The sequence below is a fragment of the Phalangium opilio genome, unplaced genomic scaffold (assembly GCF_054372755.1).
Source record: "Phalangium opilio isolate 3A_F unplaced genomic scaffold, DU_Popi_V2 ptg000014l_1, whole genome shotgun sequence".
Taxonomy (NCBI): domain Eukaryota; kingdom Metazoa; phylum Arthropoda; class Arachnida; order Opiliones; family Phalangiidae; genus Phalangium; species Phalangium opilio.
Window position 1 is genome coordinate 5,168,989 of NW_028324149.1, and position 19,793 is coordinate 5,188,781.

At 37.7% G+C, this 19,793-nt stretch overlaps 3 protein-coding genes across 4 annotated transcripts in view; all 3 read left to right on the forward strand.

Annotated features, from left to right (window-relative positions):
• Positions 1-7,264, forward strand: part of LOC149705323 (uncharacterized) — a 29,564-nt gene extending 22,300 nt beyond the window's left edge. Inside the window, exons 2-10 of one of the 2 annotated variants that reach the window (XM_089865629.1) lie at positions 4,957-5,002; positions 5,067-5,169; positions 5,243-5,324; positions 5,387-5,530; positions 5,588-5,652; positions 5,712-5,758; positions 5,823-5,908; positions 6,182-6,299; positions 7,126-7,264. In XM_089865629.1, the coding sequence (XP_089721755.1) occupies positions 5,756-5,758; positions 5,823-5,908; positions 6,182-6,299; positions 7,126-7,140 (222 nt within the window). In that variant the 5' untranslated portion in view covers positions 4,957-5,002; positions 5,067-5,169; positions 5,243-5,324; ... (1 more) ...; positions 5,588-5,652; positions 5,712-5,755 and the 3' untranslated portion in view covers positions 7,141-7,264. Of the gene's footprint in view, positions 1-4,956; positions 5,003-5,066; positions 5,201-5,242; positions 5,325-5,386; positions 5,531-5,587; positions 5,653-5,711; positions 5,759-5,822; positions 5,909-6,181; positions 6,300-7,125 lie in introns of those variants that run through there. The other variant, XM_089865628.1, reaches the window with a different exon arrangement.
• Positions 7,136-12,071, forward strand: LOC149705327 (uncharacterized). Its single transcript, XM_089865570.1, has 5 exons — positions 7,136-7,278; positions 7,356-8,453; positions 8,546-8,601; positions 8,676-8,754; positions 11,932-12,071. Exon 2 carries the CDS (start codon positions 7,358-7,360, stop codon positions 8,255-8,257), a length of 900 nt encoding a protein of 299 aa, XP_089721696.1. The 5' UTR covers positions 7,136-7,278; positions 7,356-7,357; the 3' UTR covers positions 8,258-8,453; positions 8,546-8,601; positions 8,676-8,754; positions 11,932-12,071.
• A 25-nt stretch (positions 12,072-12,096) lies between these two features.
• LOC149705328 (DNA (cytosine-5)-methyltransferase 1-like) overlaps positions 12,097-19,793 on the forward strand; it is a 358,139-nt gene continuing 350,442 nt past the window's right edge. The window contains exons 1-2 of the mRNA XM_089865594.1: positions 12,097-12,144; positions 12,218-12,310. The gene's annotated coding sequence lies outside the window, so the exon portion shown is untranslated. The remainder of the gene's footprint in view (positions 12,145-12,217; positions 12,311-19,793) is intronic.

Genomic DNA, 19,793 nt, shown 5'->3' on the forward strand with positions numbered 1-19,793 from the left:
GCCTAGTATTCGCGAATAGTTCGGCCTAGTATTCGCGAATAGTTCGGCCTAGTATTCGCTTACAGTTCGGCCTAGTATTCGCGAATAGTTCGGCCTAGTATTCGCGAATAGTTCGGCCTAGTATTCGCTTACAGTTCGGCCTAGTATTCGCTTACAGTTCGGCCTAGTATTCGCGAATAGTTCGGCCTAGTATTCGCGAATAGTTCGGCCTAGTATTCGCTTACAGTTCGGCCTAGTATTCGCTTATAGTTCGGCCTAGTATTCGCGAATAGTTCGGCCTAGTATTCGCGAATAGTTCGGCCTAGTATTCGCGAATAGTTCGGCCTAGTATTCGCGAATAGTTCGGCCTAGTATTCGCTTACAGTTCGGCCTAGTATTCGCTTATAGTTCGGCCTAGTATTCGCGAATAGTTCGGCCTAGTATTCGCGAATAGTTCGGCTTAGTATTCGCGAATAGTTCGGCCTAGTATTCGCGAATAGTTCGGCCTAGTATTCGCGAATAGTTCGGCCTAGTATTCGCGAATAGTTCGGCCTAGTATTCGCGAATAGTTCGGCCTAGTATTCGCGAATAGTTCGGCCTAGTATTCGCTTACAGTTCGGCCTAGTATTCGCGAATAGTTCGGCCTAGTATTCGCGAATAGTTCGGCCTAGTATTCGCGAATAGTTCGGCCTAGTATTCGCGAATAGTTCGGCCTAGTATTCGCGAATAGTTCGGCCTAGTATTCGCGAATAGTTCGGCCTAGTATTCGCGAATAGTTCGGCCTAGTATTCGCGAATAGTTCGGCCTAGTATTCGCGAATAGTTCGGCCTAGTATTCGCTTACAGTTCGGCCTAGTATTCGCGAATAGTTCGGCCTAGTATTCGCGAATAGTTCGGCCTAGTATTCGCTTACAGTTCGGCCTAGTATTCGCTTACAGTTCGGCCTAGTATTCGCGAATAGTTCGGCCTAGTATTCGCGAATAGTTCGGCCTAGTATTCGCGAATAGTTCGGCCTAGTATTCGCGAATAGTTCGGCCTAGTATTCGCGAATAGTTCGGCCTAGTATTCGCTTACAGTTCGGCCTAGTATTCGCTTATAGTTCGGCCTAGTATTCGCGAATAGTTCGGCCTAGTATTCGCGAATAGTTCGGCTTAGTATTCGCGAATAGTTCGGCCTAGTATTCGCGAATAGTTCGGCCTAGTATTCGCGAATAGTTCGGCCTAGTATTCGCGAATAGTTCGGCCTAGTATTCGCGAATAGTTCGGCCTAGTATTCGCGAATAGTTCGGCCTAGTGTTCGCGAATAGTTCGGCCTAGTATTCGCGAATAGTTCGGCTTAGTATTCGCGAATAGTTCGGCCTAGTATTCGCGAATAGTTCGGCCTAGTATTCGCGAATAGTTCGGCCTAGTATTCGCGAATAGTTCGGCCTAGTATTCGCGAATAGTTCGGCCTAGTATTCGCGAATAGTTCGGCCTAGTATTCGCGAATAGTTCGGCCTAGTATTCGCGAATAGTTCGGCCTAGTATTCGCGAATAGTTCGGCCTAGTATTCGCGAATAGTTCGGCCTAGTATTCGCGAATAGTTCGGGCTAGTATTCGCGAACACTTAATATTAACTAAGGAGAAAAACATTTAGAAGCTCCTATATTTCAAAATACCCCTCCTCATTGTTCGCTGAGCATTTCTTTCGTTACCTATGCTTGTTTCCTGCAATATGTCGTTATTCGAGAAAAAAAATAAAGAAATATTGCTAATATGGTGTGTTACCACGAACTTTGTTGTGACGTCACATGCTCTTATCTCTTACCAAAAATAAATAGGGGAAAGTGTCGGACTCTCTCCTTCGTCTGTGACATGCATTTGGAGGGGTGAATGCATACTCGCGAAATCTGTTTCATCCCCCTCGCCTATTCACCATGTACCTAAGATAATTTGTGATATTGCGCGTGAAGAAATAGTGCGGTTTTATTTTACATTAGTTGCTTTTGACTGAGGCTAACCGTGACCACAATTTAATTTGATGATGTACATGATTGTATTAATTTAGTTTGCTAATATTGATGTTATTTACTAATATTAAAACCATTTAGCTTATAATGACAACCCAGGGTCTAAGTTCGAACGAAATTCTGAAGGATTTTACCCATGAGTTTTTTGAAATAAATGATGATTTGCGGCATTTTCAATTTATTTTCGGCGTGCTAACGTTTTAAACAAATTTTAACCTCGTTCAAACGCGAAAATAACACTAAAGAAAATAGAACAGAGCGCTGAGGTCCGAGGTTGTGACTCTTCCTTGAGATACGCCTATGCCAAATTGTCCCGTTTGGTGGCGTTCAAATTTGAATGGTTAAACACCTCTCGCGCGCTTGAGCGTCTCGAAATGCATGTCAAGCTAAGGCAAAGCAAAGAGGGTAGAAAGAGGGGAGTAGAAGCTAGCGGCTTTGGCAAGGCATTTTGGGTGTTCTCGCTTTTCCTTTTTATTTATTTGTTATATTTTCCTCCTAATATCCGGTTCACCGTATTTCAACCAATAAGAGGGTAGAGAAAGATGCGCGGGCACACCGGAAGCTTAGAGGTAAACTTTCAAAGCGAGAACACTCCAGCCAAGCCTTCTACTCCCCCTCTTTCTACCCTCTTTGGGCAAAGACAGGAAAATATGGCAGTCCGACACTTTCCCCTATTTATTTTTGCTCTTACCTTATTTTCAGGCGACCATATTGGCAGTCGCGAGACGTCGTCAGCTTGGGTAATACAAATTCGGGACCCAATATTGACGTCACAGTTTTCCCCCCTAGCTTCGTGGTAGCACACTATAACTGTTGTTCTTTTAATTTTCTTATTTTTTTGCTTTGAAGCCACGGAGAAAGGTCTAAAAATGTAGAAACTAAATTTACCGTATTGCCAGGTTTCATTAGCAGCGTTCAGCTTGGTGTACCATAAAGGCGCCTTAGGTTACCGGTTCCGTATAAAAATTAAATCGCCAAGCGCAGAAACAGTACATGAAAGATGTAGAGTTTATCGCCTTTTCACAACCTAAGTGTAATTATGAAATTTGGACAGAATTGATAGGTTGGAAAGAATACCCAGTCTCAATTGGAAATATATATATATATATGACTGCTTTTAAGGCTATTTGCTAACCCCCCCCCTTCCCCTTTTAAAAATTGAATCACTTTTCCGGTTCGCATCAAATTCTCGCTAGGGTGCGTTGTCACCAAACATTTCTCAGATATTCAGGCTTGCGTTAGTTAGTTCCATGGTTTCAGAGAAAAGACTAGTGGCGCCCCTACACGCGGCGAAGGTAATCTAAAAATACGTTATAAAAAATCCAGAAATTGCAACTTGGATTTCCCGCGCTTTATTTAATAACTCCTTCGCTCGTCAACAGAAGGCGCCACCCCATCACATACGCCAAGGAGAAGAAGCGAAAAATCCCTCACAAAAACGTTCAAGCGCCGCCTTCCCCAATAGTTTAGGCTTAAATAGTATGTTATAATGTCTATGGTTTTGGAGCGTTTTCATAAAATCAATCAAGCGAGAAGTTATGGAAACAAGTTAGATAATTTATTGTTTGGAAAAATAAAACCAATATTAATTTTTACAAAAGTTTAAAATTTAATTAAAAATGGAACTGTAAATTTAAGGCCTTCCTGAACTGGCCTATAACTAGGTTCTTGGAGGAAAGCGTGGGCCCATGTTTCAAATAACTCAAAAATTTTGGCTTTAGGAATTTTAATTTAAAATCTAATTTAAAATTTTGGCTTTAAGAGTTTTAATTTAAAATCTAATTTAAAATCTAATTTAAAATTTTGGCTTTAAGAGTTTTAATTTAAAATCTAATTTAAAATCTAATTTAAAATTTTGGCTTTAAGAGTTTTAATTTAAAATCTAATTTAAAATTTTGGCTTTAAGAGTTTTAATTTAAAATTCAATTTAAAATCTAATTTAAAATCTAATCTAAAATCTAAATTTAAAATCTAAATTTAAAATCTAATTTAAAATCGTTCCGTGCATTCCGTTGAACACAGAGTTGACCACGTCTTTGCGCAACTCGTTATAAACGTCCAAATTGCTTTCCACGTCTGAGAAGACGCGATCTGACAGAGTTTTATTGTCAAAAACGAGTCCCTCCCTCGCTTACCATCCAAGCCACGCTTACCAAAAACATACTGCGTCCTGGGAATGAGGCAATCGTTGGAATCCAGTTGATAAATCTCATTGCGCGGATTTACTTTCCAATTAACGGAAACGTTGCTGTTTTCTCCCTACGCAAACTTTAATAGTTAAAGGGGGGTTCCACGATCTAACTAGGTCGGACTGTTAGGAGTTGACGCTTAAAACATGAATGGCTGAAAGCGCGACTCTCATTTGGTTAGAAAGAAACTAAAATAACAAAATTGGGAGCTTTCAGTTGGAGGAGGAGCCGAGTCTCGTGACAAAATTTACGCTGCCATATTGGTGGGTTTAAAGCGAGAACGAAGCTGAGACCACCCAATATGGCTACCAGAACAGCGGTAAGACTTGGGAGTGTGTGACGTACTACCAACCCCTACGTTATCAGGGTAAAAACGGCTAAATTTTAGCTCGCACATTCAAAATACAGTTTTATCAATAAATATCATTTATTCAAGGTTAATTATAGGATAATTTGTTAAAGTTATGATGCGTAAATTAATTAAAATTTAAAATATATATTTTCCATGTTTTTCTATATTTTACCCTTCATATTATAGGTTAGGTTAGGTTGGGTTATGTTATATTTTTAGATATATCGTGGCTAGGAAGAAGGAACTGGTGGGGTTTTTATGGCTATGAAAATATCGATTAAAATAGTTTCCGCGACTTAAATGTAATTAATTATCATATAATTAACATCAAGAAATTAATTGGAAAAACTGTATTTTGATTGTGCGAGCTAAAAGTAATGTTTTCCCGTGAAACTGAACTCAATCTCATAGCGCTTTTAATATTAGCAGACGATACATGATTTTAGAACAGCTTATTCTATTAAATTTGCTCCTGGTTTGTTCAAAATTCGAGCTCAGCTATATTTAATATTTTTACTAAAATTAAACGTGTCATTTAGATTATTACGTTTATCGAGGGAAAGTTTTGGAGGCACTTTTATTTGGAAAACCTAACCCAAACCACCCCATGTATAAAGAATGGGTGAAGTCTGTGGGTTTAGAGTAAGAAAATAATCCTTTTACTATTGAAAATAAACGTAATAACTCGTCTTATTTGTAAAATTCTTTGATTTAGCGACAGTTTAAATTTTGATGACCTAATTAGTTTTGTAAACTTCTTCAAACTAGTGGCAAAAGCGATTGGTCCAATTTTATTGGTAAGAAGTGTACATTTTTATAATTTAATATTAATTGCAAATCTGGGGAAATTCTATTTAAGTTGTTTAAATGCGCGTCCACCGAGTGCGAGGAAGTAGAGACTCGGTGGGTCGAGCTTATTTCGAAATGCCAAAGCGTAAAGAAGTTTCATTTGGACAAAGCCTCGAAATTAATTAAGAGATGACGCTTCATATGAGATCACAAGGTAAGGCGCAAAGTATAATAATTATAAATAATTGTGATTAAAGCTAAGGTTTTAAAGGAAATATTCAACAATATCCCGTGAAAAAGAGATTGAAACAGCCTATATCATCTGCACTCGCGTTTGTAAGTTCATTTCTCCCAATGTTTCGTTTAATTTTTTATATATCATGAAAATTTTTCAGTTTTTGATGAAAATTTAAAATGTAGCGATTTAACACCGCAACAAATGGTAATTATAATACGCTTTTTGTTTTTTTTAAATAATGGCGTAACAATTTTACATTTGGTATTAGACATTGAAAGAGCGAGGTAATAATTCTTTCAAGGCGAGAGATTATGATACGGCTATTAAAACTTACTCAAAACTCATTGGAGAAAAGTAAGCGAGCGGTCCTATTCTATACTAATACAGGGTTGCCACGGGTCAGGGAAAACCCGGAAAAGTCAGGAAATTTGAAAATGGGCTAAAAAGGTCACGGAAAAGTCAGGGAATTTTAAAAAATTCAGCAAAGTCAGGAATTTGATTTTAGTTGGTAAAATTTCTGGGGATAAGTCTATTGAAAATGTAATGAAATTTGGTTCTGAAAATTCCGTGGCAACCCTGTAATAGAGCTAATCAATAACTGACTAATTAGGTGTTAAATGTTTTTAGCCAATATTGCGATATAATTGATAGCAATCGAGCTGAAGCTTATCTTCGACTAGGGAAATATGGGGAAGCCGAACTGGATGCTACGAGGGCCATTATTTTAAATCCACACATGTGCAAGGTAAATTAAGTGTCGATGGGCACAAACTAGAGGTGTGCGAGTCCCAATGTTTAGGTGTGCGAGTCCAATTGCGAACATTTAATTTAAAAATAATACCTTCGAAAAGGCGGCAAAATATCTAGAACTATCATAAGTCAGTGTGTAGAAGCCTACGATTCTAGTTCTAGGTTTAGTTAAAGTACCAACGTGGAATAGAACGCGTACTGCGCGTGGCAATACATAGTTTACAGGCGTGGAGGATTCATACCATTTGCACAAGGAGACCTGGCAACTTAGAGTGTAAAATAGCAGACGATTTTACACTCTAAGTCGCTTGGTCTCCTTGTGTTAGTGGTAGGAATCCTCCACGCCTGTAAACTATGTATTGAATCCTTTGCTAACCTAGTGTAACTGCGCCTGCACTGACAAGCGACAACGCAGCCACGGACTTTTATCGCGCGTGTCAACTAAAGCGTTGTGTAGTGACATAGCCTACTAGATCATGCCTGCTAAATGCATGATCGAGTGGTCTATGGTACTTACTGAAAGACGTCGTAATCTTGACCCCTCGCGAAGAAATGGACTAACCCGACAAAAATTAAACTAGGCCTAGTTTAAAGAAAAATGAGACTCGCATAGGGGAAAAATGAACTCGTTGAGTAGTGTTACTGAGCTACTACTAAGTACTCAGACTCGGACTCGCGTGTGAATGATGCGAGTACTCGCGCAAGCCTAGCGCAAACCAATCTGAGATTGGTATCAGTCACTGATATTACATTTAATATCAGATTTTTACGTTGCAGTGACATCAGCTGGTAATCGTCATATTTTTTTTTCTTTTTTTAAGCTTACAAAAAACTAGCATTAGCCTATGAAGGGCAAAAAAAGTTGGATCAGGTCTTTGTCACTGTGGGAGAAAGTGAAGAACTTTGTCCCGATTTAGGAACATGCCGTTATCATGTGGATATTCTTCTTTATTCACGTACTCTTCGCGAAAAATGTAATTTGGTTTTCTTTATTAGAACTGTTCACGAGCCGCCAGGTTCTACTTAAATTTGGATATTTAAAATTTTTCAGTGATGTCTTCCGGTAGAAGTTTTCCTGAGAACGATGAAGTATCTAAAAATGTCCCGTCTTCCATGCCTGAATTAATAGACGATTCGGACGAAAATGAAGGAAAGCCAGCGCTTCCCAGAGATAAATCGCTACCACTTCTTAAGCTAGCTCTGGAAGATATCTCGAAAATTTTTGCCCAAATAGTTCTACAAGATAAAGCCCAAGCAGTTCTACAAGATAAAGCCCAAGCGGTTCAGGAAGATAAAGCCCAAGCGGTTCAAGAAGATAAAGCCCAAGCGGTTCAAGAAGATAAAGCCCAAGCGGTTCTGGAAGATAAAGCCCAAGCGGTTCTGGAAGATAAAGCCCAAGCGGTTCTGGAAGATAAAGCCCAAGCGGTTCTGGAAGATAAAGCCCAAGCGGTTCAAGAAGATAAAGCCCAAGCGGTTCAAGAAGATAAAGCCCAAGCGGTTCAAGAAGATAAAGCCCAAGCGGTTCCGGAAGATAAATCCCAAGCGGTTCCGGAAGATAAATCCCAAGCGGTTCCGGAAGATAAATCCCAAGCGGTTCCGGAAGATAAAGCCCAAGCGGTTCTGGAAGATAAAGCCCAAGCGGTTCTGGAAGATAAAGCCCAAGCGGTTCTGGAAGATAAAGCCCAAGCGGTTCAAGAAGATAAAGCCCAAGCGGTTCAAGAAGATAAAGCCCAAGCGGTTCAAGAAGATAAAGCCCAAGCGGTTCAAGAAGATAAAGCCCAAGCGGTTCCGGAAGATAAATCCCAAGCGGTTCCGGAAGATAAATCCCAAGCGGTTCCGGAAGATAAATCCCAAGCGGACCCGGAAGATAAAGCCCAAACAGTTCTGAAAGAAAAGTCATTAGAAAATGCCCAAGCACTTGAAGCTTTGTTGCTAAAATGTCCAAGCGTTTGAAAAAGCCCAAATTGTTCTTGAAGTGGGAGAGTGTAAAGAAGATGAAGAACAAGATGTTCCTTGCAATAACAATACAGTGACGTTATTGAAATCATTCAGAAACAAAACTAAACGAGGATCAGAGTTCTTATTGGCTAATAACGAATGTAGCGCCGTGGAAGAGTACGAAGAAGCTCCAACTATCGCGGACTCATTGGTTAGTGAAACTTCTTATTTACTTAAGTTAATTTCTTGAAGTAAACCTTAATTTATTTTTTGAAACTTGGGAATATTTTCTTTACAAAAAAGATTTGCTTACTTTAAAATACGCCCTTGGAATTTCTCACGCTGCTGGAGATTTTCAAGTAATTAACTTAATTAATTTAATTGTTATATTATTAATAATTATTAATTTAGAGTAATGATCATTACTTTGAAGATATTGGAAAAAACCATAATCACCATGACTTTCCAGCTGTATTTTACGCAACCGGATTGGTTCTAATCAAATTGTTTCGGTAAGTATTTTAAAAATATTTATCAGGTCGAGGGGGGAAGGGTAATTTAAGAAAATTGGCCAAAAGGGAAAAATGTGAGGGAATTTCAAAACAGGAAGCAAAACGTTATAGAATTATCTCAGAATCCTTTGTGTGACGTCACCCATGCTATTTGCCCATAAAACCAAAGCGGTACCAAACATGGCCGCCCACTGCTAAAGCTAAGCCTGTGACGTTTAACCTAGGAACTGACGTCACGAATGAGATAGCTCTATTGAATTTAATAGACCAAAATTAATGATTTTAAAAATAGGCCTAATTTGTTTGAGATTTTAGGGATTTTGTTAGGGATTTTAAAATAGGCCTAATGTGTTATGAATTGTAAAATAGGCCTAATGTGTTAGGGATTTTTAAAAAGGCCTAATGTGTTAGGGATTTTAAAAGTAGGCCTAATATGTAAGGGATTTTAAAAGTAGGCCTAATATGTAAGGGATTTTAAAAGTAGGCCTATCAAGTTTATTTTCTCCAGCAATAGACGAAGTCGCCCATCCGTTAGATATTTTAAAAGTAGGCCAAAGATGTTACCAGATTTTAAAAATAGGCAAAAATTAAAAGGGATTTTTAAAACCGGGCAAATAGGTAAGGAATGTTAAAAATGGGCCTTGAATGTCTGGGGATTATTAAAGGGAATGCGAATTTACAATTTCATATCATATTTTCCCACGAAAGTGGTATTACGTTACACTTTCGAGTCTCTACTTTCAAAATATCAAGTTTTTAATATAATTGAACCATAGTTTTTATAATTTTAAAATCCATTGAAAAATCACGAAAACTCAATCTCGATAAATCAACAATTTGGTCTTGTCGAGCTTGTTCGCCAGTTTTATGACATCACTATGACGCGAGGAAAAAAAGCGCGGGAATCATATACGCGTCTCGATCTTCTCGCCAGTCTAAACTCTGGGTCTGATAGCGGAGAGAGTGGCACCATCTCACGTGAAAAATATATCTGTGACGTCAGACTACGGGAAACGTTTTAGCCTTTCTTAAAACGTTGCCTACGTTAATCAAGGCCTGTGCGCGGCGCCGATTTTTATTTTTTGTTTGGCAATTTAAGTTGCCAAATTCTCTCACCTGAGGCGCTATTAGCTGGATGGCAGCCCATAGAGCCCCATACTAAGCGACTAAACAACCAATGTTAAGCTTACTTCCCCCTTTTCAGCCCCGAAATGGAGGGGGGCTGTGAAAAATACCGAGTCAAATCCCGGAAAACGCTAGCGCCATCTAGACAAAATAAGACGTTAGCTGCTTCAGTCTTTAGAACGTTGAATCCCCTATATGACCCCAACTATCCGGTTTGCTACTATCTTCCGCTAGATGGCGAATTAACAAGTGTTTTTCAACCTTCTCCCTCTGCCATCCGTCCTTCAGTATTGGTTCGTCCATGTGTTCATTTTCTCGCGCTCGGAATTTTAAATACTCATTTTCGCGCGCGTTTCATTGCAGCTATCAATGCGATCTCGCGGTAAAGTAGGGAGAAAATAAGAAGTCGCGTTTCTTAAAAGTCGCCCCCTTCGAAGCCATCGCGCACAGGCCTTGATTAACGTAGGCAACGCTTAAAAAGAGGATTTCAAATCATTTCATTATTGCAAAATAACCAGAAATCGGAGAATTAAAAGCTTGATATTTTGGAATTCACAGAAATTAATTCTATCTTTTGTTTTATGAATCAGAGGTTGTTTTTCAAACGAACCTTGTCATTCGCTTTAAAATGGCCCATGACATTAACATCATTTGGTGTATCAGGGGAAAGTACAGGGAAATGTCTGGGAAAAAGCAGCTAGGAATTTGGAAGTGGAATTATCAGGAAACTCTCTTATCTAATTTTTAACGCGTATTTTTAATTTCTCAGTTTTGACGAAGCGCTTCTACCTCCAAAACATTGCCAGGAACTGATTAAAAACGTTTCAGTCTTAAAGCAATACGATTGGCCAGGAACGGAAAAAGTTAGTGACGAAACTTCAATCAAGGAGAGACTCGAGGTTAGTTCTCATTTCTAGGTATAAATCTATTTCTACGCTTGCTTGGAATAGTTATAATGGTATTTGTCACGCTTTAGGAAAAAACTAATTAACAAATAAACCATTATAGTATTCTACCGTAAAAATAAACACGGGGAAAAGTTAAATAGAAAGTCCAACAAACAAACATTTTATAGCTTCGTTTTCAAATATGGCCACGGAATGAGTAAAGGCGTGTTTTCAATCAAGATTTTTTGAACAAAAATTAAGCTTTTGCTTCAAAAGTAGCAGCGGAAAGCCGAAGCAAAAAATCTTGGTGTTTTCAAACAAGCTTCAAATTCAGCTTTTCGTCTTTTCAGGCTTTAAACCTTAGAGAAGCAGATATCTAAATGAGTTTGATATTTGCTTCTCATTTTGTTTAAGCGCTAGAAGTGTCGTCAATCTTGATTCACCAATTAGATTAAAGCATACAGTCTCCATGGTTACAACTATCTGCATGTTTTTTACATTAAAGGCAGCTAGTGTTTCGGCGCGTTCAGTTTTGCTACGGGTTTAGGACTTTTTTCGAAAAGAAAATGACGTCTACACACATGAAAATGTAATTTATAAATAAGTCACGCCCACTTGTAATTTTTTATTCATTTGAAGCTTGTTTGAAAACGATACGAGTTTCAGCTTTTCCATTTCAATTTTTTGGAAGATTTTTTATCTTCGAAAGCCCGTCAAAAGTTCCCAAAAAAGCCAAGTTGATTGAAAACGGGCCTTAAGACTAACATTAGCCAGGGCTAGTTTCAATTTAATTATTTATTATCATTTTAATTAGGGTTTTAGGTAATGCACGTCGCGTCTTAGGGAAAGGGAAAATTGCTGCACTTACCAAAGAAAAGGCGCAATTAGGTTATTCTAATTTTAGTTTCACAAATCATTGTACGTTGGGGGAGTTAATTAGTGTTTGAATTCTAGTTTATCAAGGCCACTTGAAATATCAATTTGAAGCACTGTTTTAAATAGAGTTGCTACGGGTCAGGGAATTTGAAAATGAGTTGTACTTTTTGTTTTTATATCTATATACTTTTGATACTATTGGGCCAGGCAATCTGGTTTCCGTTTTAACACAAAACATCTTTTTGTCGCGTCGATTGCCTTCCAATAATCCTAAATAATTTCTTTACAGGAAGAGCTTTCCGAGCTAATATATAAGTGTCGTTACGCTCCGAAACCTGACGCAGTTTGTCGTTTAAATTCTTGTCCCTACACTAGAAACATCTATTACACTGACCCCAATATCAGAGGTTGCTACCAATTGTTTTGCACTGGAAATTGCCACGTGGAATATCATTTTCAATCTTGGAGGCGTGTTCGAGACGAAATGGGCAAAACTGAAAAAGTAAGGGAAACGTCAGACGAGGTCGACCAACATCAAACTTTTCTCTTTTAAAAAAAAATATTAATTTTCGCAGGATTTTTTGGATAATTCTTGCCCTACACCCGACTGCGAAAACGTAGTTTACCTAATCCAAATTATTTCCAAAAATGGCGAAATTCAAAATACCGTAAGTAATCGTATCTAACCACAAACTTCACCAAGGCTTAACTGGCAAGGCCTAGTGACGTTTAAAATAAAACGTTTCGTTTAAAATATGATCTCTACTGAGCTAGTCTAACCTCAGACCACCAAACTCGTGGGCTGGAGACAGCTACTCCTCAAAAAAACCAAAATTGCGCGAATTTTACTTGGGTTTGGTGAAAAACTTCCAACATCCGCCGCCACAGCGCTAGTGTCGGGCGTTGATCTAAGCAAATCTAGCTTCAGTTGCCTATTCATGGGTCAGGTGGTCTGAGGACCGTCTAACCCAAGGTCTATAGAGTTGCCGCTTCGCTAATATAGGTTTGCTCACGCGCCCATCTTTTACCTTCGAAAATTCGCGACTTTTATTGGCTGCGGAATATGACGTCTCCCGTAGACCTTAGTGAAGCATCGTCTGCTTATGTATAGTCTTTCGAGGCGCGAGTTGTGCAGCTTGTGCTGTATTGGCATCCTCAAAGGTAAATTAATTACTTTATTCTGATAACTTTTTTGTATGAAATATTAATGCTAAATTAGGAAGCTTTTAGAGATATTTGGAACTTGCTTCTTTAGTTTATTTGTATTAAGACTTAAGGGATAAGACTAGGGACTCGGTTCGGGTTGTTATAACTTATTTGGGTGCAAAACCAAAATACTAATGTGAATAAATTGTATATTTTTAGATTCATACATAATAAAAATTTATGAGCCATGCCTGGAACAAGGTGCGCGGTCGCGACGTGCAATAATAGCCTAGTTTTAACCAAAAAGAATGATAGTACAAAACATATTGTGTATCACAAATTTCCAAATGACATTCATAGGAGAAAGGTTTGGGCATTTAAATGCCGCAGAGAGGATAAATTCAATCCCATGACTAGTCATGTTTGCTCGCAGCACTTTAACGAACATGCCTACAAAAGGGATCTTAGGTCTGAGTTGCTGGGGATTCCTAATAAAAAGGAATTATTGGAAGACGCTATTCCAACTGAAAATTTGGGACTGAAAGGAAGTCAAAACTGTAAATCTACAGAGAGAAAATCCAGAGTGCAACGAAGAGAGGAGCGAGTCATCATTAACAATTTAATAAAGAAATCTAGTCCTTCTGCAATTGATAATCTCACGAATGAAGCAACTAATGTTCAAACTAATTGTGATAACATGGATCGTAGCCCTGATAATATGATTCCTAAACGTGATACTGTTGTTTTTAAACGCAAACCATGCTGTAAATGCGAGAGATTAGAGAAACAAAATAGAACATTACGAGCTCATTATAGCAAATTGAAAATTAAAGAAATGAAAAATGAGAAGAAAATTAAAGAATTAAAAATTGAACAAGCAATGAAGAGTGTAATTAGTACTGAAGAAGTAAAGAAACTCAAGAGAATGAAGAATGACAAAAGGAAAAAAGAAGAATTTAAGGAGAAATGCACCAATATTTTAAATGATATTTTCTCACCTAGTCAAATTAAGAAACTAATGGGGAAAAAAATGGTTATCTGGTCTGCCGATGATCTCGCACGGGCTTTTACTTTGCGATACCTTAACAGAAAAGCTTATATGTTTTTAAAAAATGACCTGCGATATCCATTACCAGGTTTGTCAACATTAAGGCGGTATGCATCAAAACTAAATTTAAGACAGGGAATTTTACAAGATGTTTTAAATATTATGAAACTAGCTGGATCTAAAAAATCAAATATAGAAAAAATATGTGTCATAACGTTTGACGAAATGAAAATTTCATCGCAATATGAATATGATGTGAAAGCCGATCAAGTAGTTGGAAAACATAGTGAAATGCAGGTAGCAATGGTTAGGGGCTTATTTTCACCTTGGAAACAACCTGTTTACATTGGCTTTGATACCAAAATGACTAAAAAACTGTTGTTGGACATAATATCCAAAGTTCATGAGGCAGGGTATTTAATAGTCTCATCTGTCTGTGATATGGGGGGAGGTAACATGGGTTTATGGAGAGAAATGGGTGTATCTATCCATAAAAATTGGTTTCAACATCCCATAGCAACTGATCAAATTATTTATTGCTTCGCTGATGCCCCACACGAGTTAAAACTAATAAGGAATTGGCTTTTGGATACAGGTTTTTTGATTGACGATACTCACGTTGATAAAAAACCTTTAGAACTTCTGCTTAAACTTGATAATAATGAAATTAAAATGTGTCCTAAGCTTAAAAAAATCCATTTAGAATGTCACGGTCCTACTAGGCAAAATGTTAAATTAGCTTCACAACTATTGTCCAATACAGTTTCCAAAGCATTGCTATATATGTTAAAGACTAAAAGCGATGTAAATTTCGATGATATCCGAACTAAAGAATTAAGTGAGTTCATTGCAACTGTAGATAAATGGTTCGACGTATTTAACTCATACACAGAAAAAGATATTGTTGAAACAAAAATGGGTTTTGGATTACACTTAAAAAAACAAATAGCGGCCATTGATGAAATGAAGGACTTAATATCTAATATGAAATGTAAAGGCAAAAATGTTTTACAGCTGTTTCAGAAAGGTATTATAATTTCTATAAAATCTCTCAAAGATTTATTTTTTGACATGAAGAACAAATTCAATATAAAATTCATCTTGACTCATCGTTTGAACCAAGACTGTTTGGAAAATTTTTTTTCCCAAGTTCGCTCCAGAGGGGGATTGGATGATCACCCAACACCTCTTAATGCGCTTTATAGAATCCGAATGATTATTTTGGGGAAAAATCCCGGAATTTTAAATGATAAAGGTAATACAGTTGACATGAGTCAAGATGAATTCTTAGCTAATAGTATTTTACAGAAGGAAAATCAGCTCGGTGTCGCTGAAACTGTTGTAAACAATGAGACCTATTTACTAAGTGATATTTTGAAAAAAGCTTCTATAAAAACTGATATAGCTACTTCATTTATATCCCCTTTAGAAAGTTTTACAAGAGACCTTTTATATAGCAACACTAGCTCAGTCTCGGTAAATGTAAACCCAAAAAATGTTCCTAGGGAAATTGCTGATCCCAGTTTAAATTCAGTAAGATTTGGTACTAGTTCCTTATGCTCTGGAGAAATTGGTATTTTAAAGAGTGTAGACAACATCGTAACCCAAGATGGTAATGAAGCAAACGAATTCTCAAAGCTTGAAGAAAATGGGCTAGAATACATGTCTGGTTTTATAGCCAAAAAATTCTATAAAAAATATGCCAATCTGGATTTAAGAGACTCAAGTCAGAGTGATCATTGTTATCAATTACCATCTTGGGCTACAATATTATCTTATGGCGGTTTAATTGTTCCTAGCTCTACTTTCTTAAAAGCAATGAATTCATTTGAAACCATTTTTCGTAATTTCCTTCCAAACAAAGTCCTCTCCAACGAAATAAATATTGTTAAAAACATATCCAATTCAATTCACCAAGAACATGAAACTTATCCTTTGGATTTAATCCATTCATTTGTCAAATTAAGAATTTTCATTAGAATGAAATATCACAATTCAATCTATAGCCCAGGACTTTTAGGGTTTGACCTAGAACATTTGAACATAAAAATGAAAATAGGTACATGTGTTGTTTTTGACCCAACAAAAAATATACTAAAAGTCCCCTGCTGTAGAGCGCGAGCTTTTGCCGCCATCTTGGAAAATGGCCGCCGTGAATTACAGCTACAATGTATTTCACGTTCTTCTTCAAAAATTATGAAAATTGGTTTTCATTATGATTGGAACCACATGAACATCATAGCAAAACTTTACAGCATTGTGTTCAATATTTTGGTCGCCATATTGGAAAATGGCCGCCGTGAATGCTAGGTACAGTATATTTCACCATGTTGTCGGAAAATTATGAAAATTGATAGGTATTACAATCAGAGCTGTGTGAACCTCATAGTAAAATATTGAAGACATTAATCAGATAGTTTGGCCACCATGTTGGAAAATGGCCGCCATCAATGTCATATAGATACCGTATATGGTTCAAAAATTATGAAAATTGGTAATAATTATGTTTAAGACCGTCTAAACATCGCACTTGAATATTGAAGCCGTGCTACTGATGGTTTTTTCGCCATCTTCGAAAATGACTGCTGGAAATGCTAAATATTTATAAAATATATAAATCTTTTTGAAATTCCTTTTTTTAAATTCCTTTTTTGAATAGATGATTATCATTAACGTAATAAAAAACAAAAAATGGATATCTCGAAGTCGAAATTATCGACGCCATCTTTAAAAATGGCAACATGAAAATCATTGCCCTAAATTCTGATAGAAAGAAAAGTTATTCTAAGCTGTTATTCTCAACATGTTGATTAGAGAATATGATTTACTATGGGGTTTATACATTCTAGTGTTGTTTAAGATTAGAATTTAGACAAATCTCTAGCATTTCATACATATTCATCGTCATCCTGAAGATTTTTCATAATAATAATTGTATGTCAGAACCCTTGATTAGGCGCTACACCTAGCTGGGGGCCTAATCAGCGCCCCTCCTAATCATATTCCAAATTGAACCTGCGGAACCATGGCACACGGGATCGGCCAGTGGGACCGACAAACGCCACTTGAGCAGGTGACAGAAGCTGGACACCGTCAGCGGCGAGCCCAGTCAGGAGGTGTTTGGTGACAGGGAAGGATTAAGGCAGCAGAAGACTCGAGGGGACGGGTGAGTTCTCTCCAAGCACAACAGTGCCATACGGCCCAATAAAATAGTGTATCGCGACCCCTAGAGGGTTGCCAATAGCGGAGGCGAGCCATGGCAACACCTGGGCGGGGGCGAAGCGGCCCAGCAAAACCTTCACGGAATGGGGCAAGGAACGGTCTGAAACAAGGGCGAACCCAAGGAACTCCCGAACCGTCACACCGAACTCAGTCCCCCTCCGCCACGATAAGTCCTTTGAGTTAAAAAGGTTAAGAGAACATTTCTTTCATTTACGTGCTGTAACTGGGTGTGGTTATGATAAGGCGTGGTTTAAAGTAATGACAGATAATCAACATCTTACAAATTTGTTGCATCCAGGCATCCAGGGAAGCCATAGCTGCTGCCGAAGAGAGATTTCTTTTCGCTTTTTCTTAGGGTGATAATTGACACGTCACGCTTCAACTATGTAGATATTACACGTATAATGGAACCGTTGCCACATATACTGTCAAGCCCTCATTTGATCTCGCTAAGCTTAATCCAACAACCGACACCGCAAAACTACATTTTTTCCGAGCGTATCTTCAAGTCCAAAATAGCTAGGAAACGATTTAATCCCATTCACACCATTCTCCTTCCGGCATCAGATGAACTTATAACACTCATTATTTGTACCTGCAGTCTGCTGAACATCTTGTATAAAGAACTGTGAATGTAGACGATCTGGATTAGCTTGTTGGGCAATGTGTGGTCATTGTCAAGGTATTAGCCGTAATAAAAAATCTTCAGGATGACGAGAAATATGAACGAAATGTTAAAAATGTGTCTTAAATCTAATCCTTAATGACACTAGAATGTATATACAATAATATACCCCATATAAAACGGTTATTCATAACCAAAATTCGAGTAATATGGCTTTTCTTTTTTCCAGATTTTAGGATAGTAATATTTCAGGGACCATTTTTGAAGATGGGTCGATAATTTAGACTCGAAAATAGTTATTTTTTATGGCGTTTTATACGTTCATGAAAATCATCTACTCAATAAAAAAATATCGAAAAAATTTATATATCGGTAATATATTTGGCACTTCGAGCAGTCATTTTCGAAGATGGCGCCCACACTATCAGTAGCACGTCTTCAATATTCAAGTATGATGTTAAGACTGTCTTCAACATAATAATTACCAAGTTTCATAATTTTTGAACCATATACTGTATCTAAATGGCATTGATGGCGGCCATTTTCCAACATGGCGGCCAAACTATCTGACTAATGGCTTCAATATTTTACTATGAGATTGACACAGCTCTGATTAAAATACCTATCAATTTTCTTAATTTTCCAACAACATGGTGAAACATACTGTACCTAGCATTGACGGCGGCCATTTTCCAATATGGCGATCAAACTATTGAACACAGAGCTGTAAAATATTGCCATGATGTTCATGTGGTTCCAATCATGATGTATACTAATTTTCATAATTTTTGAAGAAGAACGTAAAATACATTGTAGCTGTAATTCACGGCGGCCATTTTCCAAGATGGCGGCGAAAGCTCGCGCTCTACAGCAGGGGACTTTTAGTATATTTTTTGTTAGGTCAAAAACAACACATGTACCAATTTTCATCTTTATGTTCAAATGTTCTAGGTCAAGCCCTTTTTTGGCCTATCTGTCCTGGCCTACTAGCCCAGCAAGACAGATTGTGGGAGAAAATTAGGTAAAAAATTTAAGAAAATTGTAAACTAAAGTTCCTATAATTGTTATAATTGGCTGGAGTTTTCAAATTAAGATCTCAAAACTCATCAATAGAAATAAAATTCATTTCATTGGAATTATACTTGGTTTAAATTTTTTTGGTCTAATGCATTGATTACTTATCACCGTTATTAAGTAATTGTAATCATTTTCCTCTTGAATTTAAAGAAAATCATAATAGGTACTGAACTATGAAGTTTGATAGAAGCATAAAGTTTCGGTTTCTGCCTTACTATTTATTAAAATGTGCACAATTATCTATGCCAAACCCTTTCTAATTATTTAATTTAAAAAATATATAAAAATTATGCCCTATAATTAGCGTTTTAAAAATAAATTTCATGGCAATTCTCATATAGTCTACCGTACAGAATCAAAACCGCGCGCGCTTGAGGTCTAAGGCTGACGTCACGTAAGGGGGGGTTGGAACAGACTCTAGAAATCGAAAATTTATCTCAGGCGAGCGAGCACCCGTTGCGTCTAACCACTAACTTCACCAAGGCTTAACTGGCAAGGCTTTGTGACGTTTGATTTAAAATATGATCTGTCTAACCACTATATTAACTATGGGTGTGCGAGCGCTGGATTTTCAGTTTCGAGCCTTGAAATTTTATTCTTATCGAGCTTCGAGCCGAGGTTTGATTTTCTTATCGAGCTTCGAGCCGAGCTTTGATTTTCTTATCGAGCTTCGAGCCGAGCTTTGATTTTTCTTATCGAGCTTCGAGCCGAGCTTTGATTTTCTTATCGAGCTTCGAGCCGGGCTTTGATTTTCTTATCGAGCTTCGAGGCGAGCATTGATTTTCTTATCGAGCTTTGATTTTTCTTATCGAGCTTCGAGCCGAGGTTTGATTTTCTTATCGAGCTTCGAGCCGAGCTTTGATTTTCTTATCGAGCTTCGAGCCGAGCTTTGATTTTTCTTATCGAGCTTCGAGCCGAGCTTTGATTTTCTTATCGAGCTTCGAGCCGGGCTTTGATTTTCTTATCGAGCTTCGAGGCGAGCATTGATTTTCTTATCGAGCTTCGAGCCGAGCTTTGATTTTTCTTATCGAGC